Below are 11,195 nucleotides of genomic sequence, written 5' to 3'. Positions count from 1 at the left end.
TTTCTTCTTCTTCTTCTTCTTCTTCTTCTTCTTCTTCTTCTTCTTCTTCTTCTTCTTCTTCTTCTTCTTCTTCTTCTTCCTCCTCCTCCTCCTCCTCCCCCCTCCCTCTTCCTCCTTCTCCTCTCCCCCCTCCTCCTCCTCTTCCTCCTTCTCACCCCCCTCCTTCTTTTCTTCTTTAGTTCCAGGAATCAAAGATAGTTTCAAGCATCCTAGTCAACAGTGCTAATACTGAGCTCCGCCTTCAGCCGCACCTTTTCCTTTCAAACCACTTTAGTGACACTGCTCTGTGCCTTTCTGCACTAACAGAAATAAAGGGTCCCACACTCCATCTTCTCAGCCCAGGGAAGGAAACTTTCTGGTTCCAGCCTGCTGCCTGCCCCATCCCTCCTATTTCCCTTGGCAGGCCCTACAGAGAATGAAGACCTTCCCAGGAGGAGGAGCCGAGCCCCAGGGCACTGAAGTTCCACACAACCAGTGAAGAACCTGGACTTTTACAAGATGCGCTCCTGCCTGCAGCTGGATTCTCCAGCTGTTTAAACCTTTGTTACAAAAATCCCAGTTCCAGCTTCATGATGCTATTTAATTAATTTTTAATTTCCCACCTCAGATGTATCAGCATTGAGAAACCTCAGGGCTTCTCCGGTTGAGCAGGGAGGGTAAATGATAGGTCGTTAATACTTTGAAACACAAGAGAAATCTGTTGTAAAGGTAAGACTTTCTTATTCTTCCTAGAAAAATGAAAGAGTAGCCACACACCTCTTTATTTTCCTATAGCTTCCAGTCAAGATGAGAGTTAATGTTTGGCCCTGTTCTGTGGGTCCAGCAATTAATGGGTTTGTTCAACTAGTGTGTATTTATTGCTAGTAAAGTAGGAGACAAACACTAGGTTAGGAGGCAGGAGAACGAGAATCTTCTAGTCATTATAAAAGTTACATTCTAACAGTGGCCTGGGCTTCTGAAAAATCAGAACTCAGTTGAAGGCCAGCCTTTTGTAACCTTTGCAAGACTTCTTTGCAAAACAACCCACCAAACCAAACCAGACGAAACCAACCAACGAACCAACCAAACAAAAAGAGCAAATAGCTGGATCCTCTGGCACGTACTTATTAATATTCGCACTTGGGAGGTGGAGCAAAAAGATTAGGGATTCGAGACCATTCCGGGCCAGCAGACAAGAAACAAGTTCGCTGCTGTCTTCAGGGACCTGGCATTCTAGAGAGGGAGATACCAAAGGGTGTGTTGGAAGAATACAGAATTATGTGATAGAAGGAGATTGACTAGGGATGGAAAGATGGACGGATGTGAGCAGAAAAAGGCTTCCCAGTGTGCCAGGTAAAAAGCCATCACAGCCTGCTGGAGAGGAGAGAAGTGCGGAGGTGTGCCTGAGGGTGAGACTCATTCTGAAGGAAGGAGAATCTGACCTCAGGCAGTTTCTTCCCCTCTCCTTCCTCTTTTTCTCTTCCTCTTTCTCTTCCTCCTCATCCTCTTCCTTCTCCTTACTTTTTATTTTGGTTTCTTTTTTTTTTTCTTTTTTCTTTCTTTCTTTTTTTTTTTTTTTCGAGACAGGGTCTTGCTGTCCTGAAACTTACTGCGGAGATCAGGCAAGCCTCGAACTCACAGAGATCCACCTGCCTCTGTGCTGGGATTTAAAGGGCTGCCTTGTTTTGTTTTGTTTTGTTTCTTCCCCTCTTATGATTTGGAAAAGAGTTCCTTCTAAGGTCGTCAGAGGCAAAGTGCCCATTTAGCGGTGAACACACTCCCTTATTTAAGTGGGCTCCTGGAGTCGAATTCAGATCGTCAGGCTTAATATCAACTTAGTGTCAACTTTCTTTAACGGTTGAACCATATGTCACTAGCTCTGGACCTCCTAATGTTTACAAAGGATTAGAAACCAAATAGAAAGCAAGGCTCAGAAAGGGTGCAATAACTTGTCCCAAGTAACCCAGCTAGTTGGGATGAACACGGTGACAGAAGTAGCCAGGCTTTGGTTGGTTGCATTGGTTGCAGCCAGGGCGAGCTAGCGGGCGGGCGGACCGGCGGGAGGTGGCTGCGGCCCCGCCCTGCTTCTGGCCCTTCCTCCCGCCGCCTCCTGCGAGGTCACCCGTGGGCTGGCTGTGATGGGCGGCTCGCACTCCCAGGATCGTGGCCCGGGGCTCGCGTGGGAGACGCCCCCGACAGCCGTGGATGTCGCGTGAGTCTGCGCAGGGCGTGGGGTTTGGGGACCCAGGACAGGACGGGCGCCGGACAGGGTGGGGGTGCTCGCTGAGACCGGTCCGGGCCTGCGGGGTCCAGGGACGGGGATGTGGCGCTTGTGGCTCCCAAGAATTCCCTCTTGTTTGCGGCGAGTTTCATGATGACCTCAGAGAAGGGCAGCATTGTCGCTGCAGTAAGTGCTTTGTTCCGGGACAGCGACAGCTGGGGACAGCAAGTACCGTTAAGGAACTCGAAGCGGGGCGTAGTAAAAGTTGGCTGTGCGTGGGGAGAGGGGGACATGTTGATAAAGAACTGTCGGAACAGTTCAAACACACTCTCTCTCTCTCTCTCTCTCTCTCTCTCTCTGAGTGTGTGTGTGTGTGTCTGGGGTGGTGGTGGTGTATATGTTTGTTCTCGCGAGTGTGCACACGCGCACGCGAGTGGATGCGGAAGATGGCTCTTTATTTCCAGCAAACTTCAACCCAAGTTTGAAGGAGATAGACGCTGTGGTAGGGCAACGCTTTTCTCTCTTTCTTTAAAAAAACAAAACAAAACAAAACAAAACAAAACATCTTTTCAATGGAAAACAGCTTTCTGGTATCCAAATACTAAATACATCATTTTTACCTCCAACTATTTAAAAACCTTTATTATTTTTTATGCTTATTTATTTGTGTCAGGGCGCACATGTGGAGGCCAGCTTGCTTTCCAGCAAGTGGGCTCCTGGAGTCGAATTCAGATCATCTGGCTTAATATCAACTTAGTATCAACTTTCTTTAACGGTTGAACCATATGTCACTAGCTCTGGACCTCCTAATGTTTACAAAGGATTAGAAACCAAAACGTATTTTGGACAACTCGTTAGTAGAAAGAATCATTGAGATTCACTGAGTATGTAAGATTTGTAAAAAAAAAAAAAAAAAAAAAAAAAAAAAAAAAAAAAAAAAAAAACCTTAATAATTGCTTTGTGCTATTTAATCTCCAAGAACACTGAATTCATTTCTTGTATTGCTATTCTATCAGTAAGTAAACTGAAACACAGAGAAATCAAGTAATTGGTCTAACGTCAACTAGCTAGAAAGTAGTAGATCCCAGGGTGTCTAACTTCAAAGCTCTTGTTGTAGCTACCTCCCCCCTGAAAAAGGTGGGGAAAAATATCAGAGTTTTAGTTCACTTGACAGAACCCCACCTCACCACCACCCCCCTTTTTTTTTCATTTTCCCTGAATTGGCATTGCTTAATACAAAAATATAAAAAAATTGCTAAAGTCCTGGAACTCACTCTGTAGACCATGTTGGCCTCGAACTCAGAAATCTACCTGACTCTGCCTCCCAAGGACTGGAGTTAAAGGCATGCGCCACCACTGCCTGGCAAACCAAACTCTTAAGAAACAAACATAAGGGCTGGTGAAAATGGCTCAGTGGTTAAGAGCACTAACTGCTCTTCTGAAGGTTCTGAGTTCAAATCCTAGCAACCTCATGGTGGCTCACAACCATCCGTAATGAGATCTGGCGCCCTCTTCTGGTGTGTCTAAAGACAGCTACAGTGTACTTAGATATGATAATAAATAAATCTTTGAGCCAGAGCAAGTGAGTGGGCTGGAGCAAGCAGAGGTCCTGAGTTCAGTTCCCAGCAACCACATGATGGTACAGCTACAGTGTACTCATATACATAAAATAAATAAATCTTTAGAAAGAAAGAAAGAAAAGCCTAATGGTTTGGTGATGGTGGTGGTACACACCTTTAATCTATCACTCAGGATACTGAGGCATGCGGATCTCTGAGTTCGAGGCCAGCCTGGTCTACAAGGTGAGTTCCAGGACAGCCAGGGCTACACAGAGAAACCCTGACTCAAAACAAACAAACAAACAAACAAACAAGCAAACACAAACCAAAAAGAAAGAAAAATAGAGGCTGGAGAGATGGCTCAGTGGTTAAGAGCACTCTGGATTTTTGCCAAGGATCTGAGTTCAATTCCCAGCACCAACAGGGTGGTTCAGAAACTTCCATAGCATTCCAGGGGATCTGACGTCATCTTCTGACTTCTTTGGGCACCACACAAATGTGGTGTACGTACATACATGCTGGCAAAACACTCATATTCATAAAATAAAAATAAACTACTCTGAGCGAGACAGAGACGCAGATGTGCAGACACACACAGAGACACACACAGACAGATGGGTGTGTCTGTGAGGGATGGGAATAGCTGTGCCTCTAAGTCCAGGGTCTGTTTCCTGACAGCTGGGGGACTTTTATCTATTTCTAAGTGTCTCAGGGTCTCAGCTTCCTCCTTTGTTAACCGAATGGTAGGAACAGCTTCACAGGCTGCTCCGAGGTTGATAGACGGTTGTAAGAATCACAACCATTTTTTTTTATCTGTGAACCGTTTTATCTGGAACATACAGTCTATTCTCTCAGCCAAGGATGGAAGCTGAATGTTCTTTGCCAATGGTGGCCAGGTTTACTGCATAGTTTGAAAGTGAATAGTGAACCTGCTCATTGGCAGCATTTGAAGAAATGAAGGTGCACGTGAGTTCAGCTGCTGGGGTGTTACGTCATCAGTTGTTAAATTATCTAGTGTCTTGCTGTTCCCCTGGAGTTTCCTCCTGTCCCTTCTATGTATGGCCAAACTTGCCTAAAATTGACTAATGCAAATGACGGTCAACCTTGGTGTTTGCTTAGGAATACAGCCTCTCTTCACTTCAATTAAGAAGGACACGGGGATATAAGTTAGTGGTAGAGGCTTGCCTAAGCTCTGGGTTTCATACTCAGGACTGGGATTTTTGGTCGCATTAGAGTACCCAGGCTCTCCTCAGTGAGGCAGCCTCAGCAGACTCGTGCGAGCACCACTAAAAGACCCGTTTTGAAGCCAGGCATGGTGGTGCATGACTTTAGTCCCAGCTCTTGGAAGGTCGAGACAAACAGATCTCTGTGAGTTTGAGGCCAGCCTGGTCTACAGAACAAGTTCCAGGTCAGCCAGGGCTACACGGAGAAACCCTGTTTCAAGAGGTAAAAAAAAAAAAAAAAGAAAAAAAATGGACTCTTGAGAAAGATGAGATTTCATAAGCAAAAAGAATTCTTTTTAACCCAAGTGCGGCTGAGTGGACACACATGTGACAAGTGTCCCCAGGGTCTCCAAGAGAGCAAGGACTCATTGTTCACATGGTCCCCACAGACTTCCTGTCGGATATGTGGCTGCCCTGGATAACATTGACATCAAGGATGTCCCCATTAGCATGAAAGTCATGTGACTAATGCACTCAAAGGCGGTTTTTCTTTTGAGGGAGAAACTGTCTTTGGGAATGTTCACAGTTCGTCCTTCAGATAAAGCTTTTTCCAGAACTCAGCTGAGAAATACAAAGAAGCAGAGACGTGCATGGAAACAAATGTCTGGCTTGAGGTCAAATTCGTCAGTATTGAAAGTTTAGCCGCCGACCTTCTCTGAGCCCAGGGCTTGGGTAAAAAGCTCGAGACAGACTGGAGAGATGGTTTAGTGGTTAAGAGAACTGACTGTTCTTCCCTGGGCCTTGGGTTTGATTCCCAGGACCCACACTGTTGCTCACACCGCTAACTCCAAGCTGAGAATCTGATATTCTCCTTTGACTTTCCAAACCCATCAGGCACACACAGAGTGCACAAATGTTCAAGCAGGCAAAAATAAATAAATAAATACATAAATAAATAAATATAAAAAATAAAATAAAGAATTTTAAATTTGCAGGACATTGGTGGTGCATACCTTTAATCCTGGCCCTCAGAAGGCAGAGGCAGGCAGATCTCTGAGCCCAGGACAGCCAGGGCCATGCAGAGAAGCCCTGTCTTGAAAAACAAAACAAAACAAACAAAAAAGCTGGAGGAGATTCATTCATTCATTCATTCCTAGGGGCTTTGAGGACTGAGGACAGCTGTGGGGTCAGGCAGACCTGGGTTAGAATTCTTGTGACACTGCATTGAGGACGCTTACTTTAGGACTCTGGGGAAATAGCTGCCTTGGCTTTGCCAGTGCTGGGGTTACAGGTGTGCACGGCCAATCCTGGTTTTATGCAGAGCTGGGAATTGAACCTAAAAGCCTCAGGTTTGCCACTCAGGTTCTCTCTCAACTGAGCTGCATCACCAACTCAATTCTGTTTTTAAGGATTTATTGATTTATTTTATGTATATGTGTGCAGTGTAGCTGTACAGATGGTTGTGAGCCTTCATGTGGTTGTTGAGAATTGAATTCAGGACCTCTGTTCACTTTGCTCACTCCGGTTGGCCCTGCTCACTCCAGCCCAAAGATTTATTTATTATTATACATAACTACACTGTAGCTGTCTTCAGACACACCAGAAGAGGGTTTCAGATCTCATTACAGGTGGTTGTGAGCCACCATGTAGTTGCTGGGACTTGAACTAGGGACCTTTGGAAGAGCAGTCAGTGTTCTTACCCACTGAGCCATCTTGACATCTCCCACCTCTGAATTTTTATTTCATGTAATTTTCTGGAAAAAAACTATCAAGAAGGTAGGCACCCTGTGGGTGGGTGTGGGATAGTTTGCTGCGATGTTTAAAACACCTCCCTCCCCCTTCACCCCCACTTCTTTGGCTGATTGCTTTCGGCAATGTGTCCATGGTGGCTTTTCTAAGAACGATGAGAGGTTTGTGGGGGGCAGTTTTGGGAAATTGACATAAATCAGAGCCTGTGATTTATAAATAATCACCTCATTCTTATTAGCTTGTCTGTCTGAAATATAAGATGTGCACCTGTGACATTTCTGAACCAGTCTTTCCATTTGAGATTTAGTGAACAATGGGCTAGGTCAGTGACCAAGTGTGTGTGTGTGTGTGTGTGTGACCAAGTGTGTGTATATGTGATTAAGTATGTGTGCGTATGTGATCAAGTGTGTGTGTGATCATGTGACCAAGTATATGTGTGTGTATGTGTGTGTGTATGTGACCAAGAGTGTATGTGTGTATGTGACCAAGTGTGTGTGTGACCAAGTCAGTGTGTGTTATGTGGGGCTATCACTTCTGTGTGTCAGGGGCTAGAAATAGTCACAGTCACACACTCAGTCAAGATAGCTACTGAGTAGGGTGCAGGCACAACTTCCTTCCACAAACTCTTCCCGTTTGGGGTTAACCTAGAGTCCATCAGCTCCCCACCTTCCCCTCACCCCACACCCTCTCCCAGTTGGCACACATTTCAGGATTAAACACAAGAATGAAGGAAAACAATAATAAAAATGGCACAGCTGCTGGATTGTCTGGAGTCTGAGCTGGTGAGATGCCAGAGTCGGCTATACTATACAGAAAGTCATTAACCCGAGGCCAGAGTGAACCGGCACCATCCACGTGGGTCTGCCGTCTGACGAAGCTCGTTCTAGCTATGGGGGTGAGGGCGGGCATGCTTTTTTTTTATTTTTCTGTTTCCCACGTTGTGGTCAGAATTGATGCTAAAGCTCACAATTCTAATCATTTGTGTGTACATGTGTGGGTAGGTGCTAGTATGTGCACACATACAGTTTTACATTTGTAAGTATGTGATTTAGTAACACGAATAATGTGTGCAGCCATAACTGCTGCTAAGCCCCTTTCACAACTGCAGACAGACTCTGCACTCATTCAGTGTTGGCTCCCATTACTTGTCACCTTCTCCTGGGAACCTTTGGCCTGCTTTTTGGTCTGTATCTGCCTATCCTAGGTGCCCTCATACAAATTGAATCATCCAATATTCTTTCTTCCTGTGTCTGTGTGATGCTTTGTATATGCTCGGCCCAGGGGTGGCACTATTACAAGGTATGGCCTTATTGGAGTAGGCGTGTCACTGTGGGTGCTTTAAGACCCTCATCCTAGCTGCCTGGAAGCCAGTATTCTGCTAGCAGTCTTCAGATGAAGATGTAGAATTCTCAGCTCCTCCTGCACCATGCCTGCCTGGATGCTGCCATGCTCCCACCTTGATGATAATGGACTGAACCTCTGAACCTGTAAGCCAGCCCCAATTAAATGTTGTCCTCAGAAGAGTTGCCTTGGTCATGGTGTCTGTTCACAGCAGTAAAACCCTAACTTAGACAGTCCGGCTTATTTCACTTAGCATGATGTTTACAGATCTGTTCATGTTGTAGTATGCATCAGAATGAATAAACTGTTGCTCAGACTGTGTGTGTGTGTGTGTGTGTGTGTGTGTGAGAGAGAGAGAGAGAGAGAGAGAGAGAGAGATTCTTTTTCTTCATTCATTTGTGGGTGGTCATGTGAATTGATTCCTTGTTTTAATTAGTGTGAACAATTCTGCTTTAAACATTCAGGCACAAGTGAGACCCTGCTCTAGGTTTTTGGGCTGTGTGCACAGGAATGCTAGAACGACTGAGTGATTCTGATTTTTTTTTTTGAGGTTTCCCAAAGTGGCCACAACATTTTATGTTGTCACTAACAAAGCATGAATGTTCCAGTTTCTCCTTGCCCTTCTCTGTGCTTATAATTTTCTTTTTCATTATATATATATATATATATATATATATATATATAGTCAGTACTTGTCTGCATGTGCGTGCAGTGCCTGCAGAGGTTGCCAGATGCCTTGGAACTGGAGTTGTGGATGCTTGTGAGCCAAGTTCTGGGAACTGAACCCTGGTCCTCTACAAGAGAAGCAAGTATTCTTGGCTACTGAAATCACCTCTCCATTCCACCCTCCCTTTTTTATTTTATTTTATGTTTTATTTTCTATTATTTTATTTTTTAAAAAAATATTTATTTATGTATATGAGTACACCATTGCTCTCTTCAGACACACCAGTAGAGGACATCCCATCTCATTACAGATGATTGTGAGCCACCATGTGGTTGCTGGGAATGAAAGTCAGGACCTCTGGAAGAGCGGTCGGTGCTCTTAACCGCTGAGCCATCTCTCCAGCCCCTCCCCCTCCCCTTTTAAAGATTATTTTTATTTCATGTATATGAGTGTTTGCCTACATGTATGTAGGTACCCTGTGTGCATGCCTGGGGTCTGAAGAGCCCAGTAGAGGTGTGAGACCCCCCTGAAGGGGGAGTTACAGGTGGTTGGTCGTGAGTGCTGGAAACTGAACCCCATGCTCTGGAAGGACAGCAGATGCTCTTAACTACCGAGCTCTTTGCAATAGCCGTTCTCATAGTTGTGAAGCAGTGCTGAATTTGATGTCTCTTTGCATCTCCAATGATAACGACTAATCAATTGTATTTGTTACCTTAATAACCCCACAGCAGGAACTTACTGAAGGACGGTTTTTTTGACTCACAGTTTGATGTTACTGTCCACCCTGACAGGGAGGACGTAGTAATAGAAGTACGAAGTCGCTAGTCTCACTGCATCTGCGGTCGGGAAGCAAGAGCAATGTCTGCTTTTGCTTGGCTCAGTTTCTCCTTTTCGTTAAACCCAGCCCCCACCCCAACCCCCATCCCCACCCCCACCCGTGGGAAGGTATCACTTAGGGTTGGTCATTCCACTCAACCTAATCTAAATAAAGTCTCGCAGACAAGCCTGGACATTTGTTTCCAGGTGCTTCTAAATTCCACCAAATTAATAATCAAGATTACCTGTCATAGGGGCTGGAGAGCTGGCGCAGGAGTTAAGGGCACTCGTTGCTCCTGCAGAAGACCCCAGTCAGTTCCCAGTACCCACACAACACCAGTACCCACATGACACCAGTACCCACACGACACCAGTACCCACACGACACCAGTACCCACACAACACCAGTACCCACACGACACCAGTACCCACATGACACCAGTACCCACATGACACCAGTACCCACACGACAGCTCACAACTGCCCAAAATTCCAACTCCAGGGGATCTGACATGTTCTTCTTGTTTGTCATACACACAACCATAACACTCATTAAGATAAAAATAATTTAAATAAATTTTAAAAATACTACCCATTACAGTACTGATATAAGGTACTTTAAGTGATGTTAAGTACACAGCACCCCATGTGCTTAGTTAATGTGTATTTTATGCAAGTCTATAGACTTTTTCTGCTGTCTTCATTTGTTAAGCTTTGAGGGAAATTACCTGGCTGTCCTGAGACTGAGAACAACCTGTCTGTAGACCAGGTTGGCCTTGAATCTGGAAATCTGCCTGCCTCTGCCTCTCAAATGCTGGTACGGAGGAGAGTTATTTCTTAAGCGATCTTTTCCTTACCCTACAGAAAAGTTGATATAGAGACCTCCCTTGTATTCCATGTGGTGTTTCTTCTTTTAGCAGCGTGTTGTTTTACTACAACATATCTGTTACACTAATGAGTCAACATTGATACCATATTATTAACCAAAACCCATATTTTATTCAGATTTCTCTAGTTTTTACTATCTGGAATATATCCCAATATAAATTCAGTAGTCATGATCTATCTATCTATCTATCTATCTATCTATCTATCTATCTATCTATCTATGTTAGACATGGTGTCACTATGTCTAGTGAGCCATGATGGCCTAGAACTCACGATTTTGACCAAGCTAGCCTCACATGCATAGAGATCCACCTGTCTAGGGAGTTCTGGGATCAAAGTTGTGTGCCACTCCTTGCAGGTATGATTTTTTTTTTTAACATAAATCAACCTGTGGTGTTATTCTTTATTGTTCCGTCTCTAGCTTTATGTTCTTTATTATAGGACAACATAGCTTGTTTTTGCTTCCCAGTTTGGCTTTTTCTTATTTATAACAAACCATGTATTCTATCTGAGATTCTAGAATCGCCAATGTGAAATCAGGCCCTAGCAATTTCCCCACTAAAATAGCCAATCAGGTCGAGGACGGTGATTGTAGTCCCAACACTTGAGAAATGGAGGCAGGAGCTGAGCATAGTCACACACACCTTCAGTTTCATTACTGTGGAGACAGAGGCAGGACAATCTCTGGGAGTTCCAGGACAGTTAGAGTTACATAGTGAGGCTCTACCTTGAAATCCACACCTCCTTGAAAGAAAGAAAGAAAGAAAGAAAGAAAGAAAGAAAGAAAGAAAGAAAGAAAGAAAGAAAGAAAG

At 44.5% G+C, this 11,195-nt stretch overlaps 1 protein-coding gene across 6 annotated transcripts in view; it reads left to right on the top strand.

The window, feature by feature from the left end:
• The window catches only part of Tacc1 (transforming acidic coiled-coil containing protein 1), a 103,408-nt gene that overhangs the window by 14,529 nt on the left and 77,684 nt on the right, over nucleotides 1-11,195 (top strand). The window contains exon 1 of one of the 6 annotated variants that reach the window (XM_029480316.1): nucleotides 1,171-1,332. The exons of 2 other annotated variants lie outside the window; for them this stretch is intronic. In XM_029480316.1, the coding sequence (XP_029336176.1) occupies nucleotides 1,292-1,332 (41 nt within the window). In that variant the 5' untranslated portion in view covers nucleotides 1,171-1,291. Of the gene's footprint in view, nucleotides 1-1,170; nucleotides 1,333-2,082; nucleotides 2,192-11,195 lie in introns of those variants that run through there. 3 more of the 6 variants (XM_029480311.1, XM_029480315.1, XM_029480312.1) reach the window with 3 other exon arrangements.

Source organism: Mus caroli, chromosome 8 (genome assembly GCF_900094665.2).
Source record: "Mus caroli chromosome 8, CAROLI_EIJ_v1.1, whole genome shotgun sequence".
NCBI lineage: Eukaryota > Metazoa > Chordata > Mammalia > Rodentia > Muridae > Mus > Mus caroli.
The sequence above is the reverse complement of the archived record's forward strand: the minus strand, read 5'-3'. Positions and strand labels throughout refer to the sequence as shown.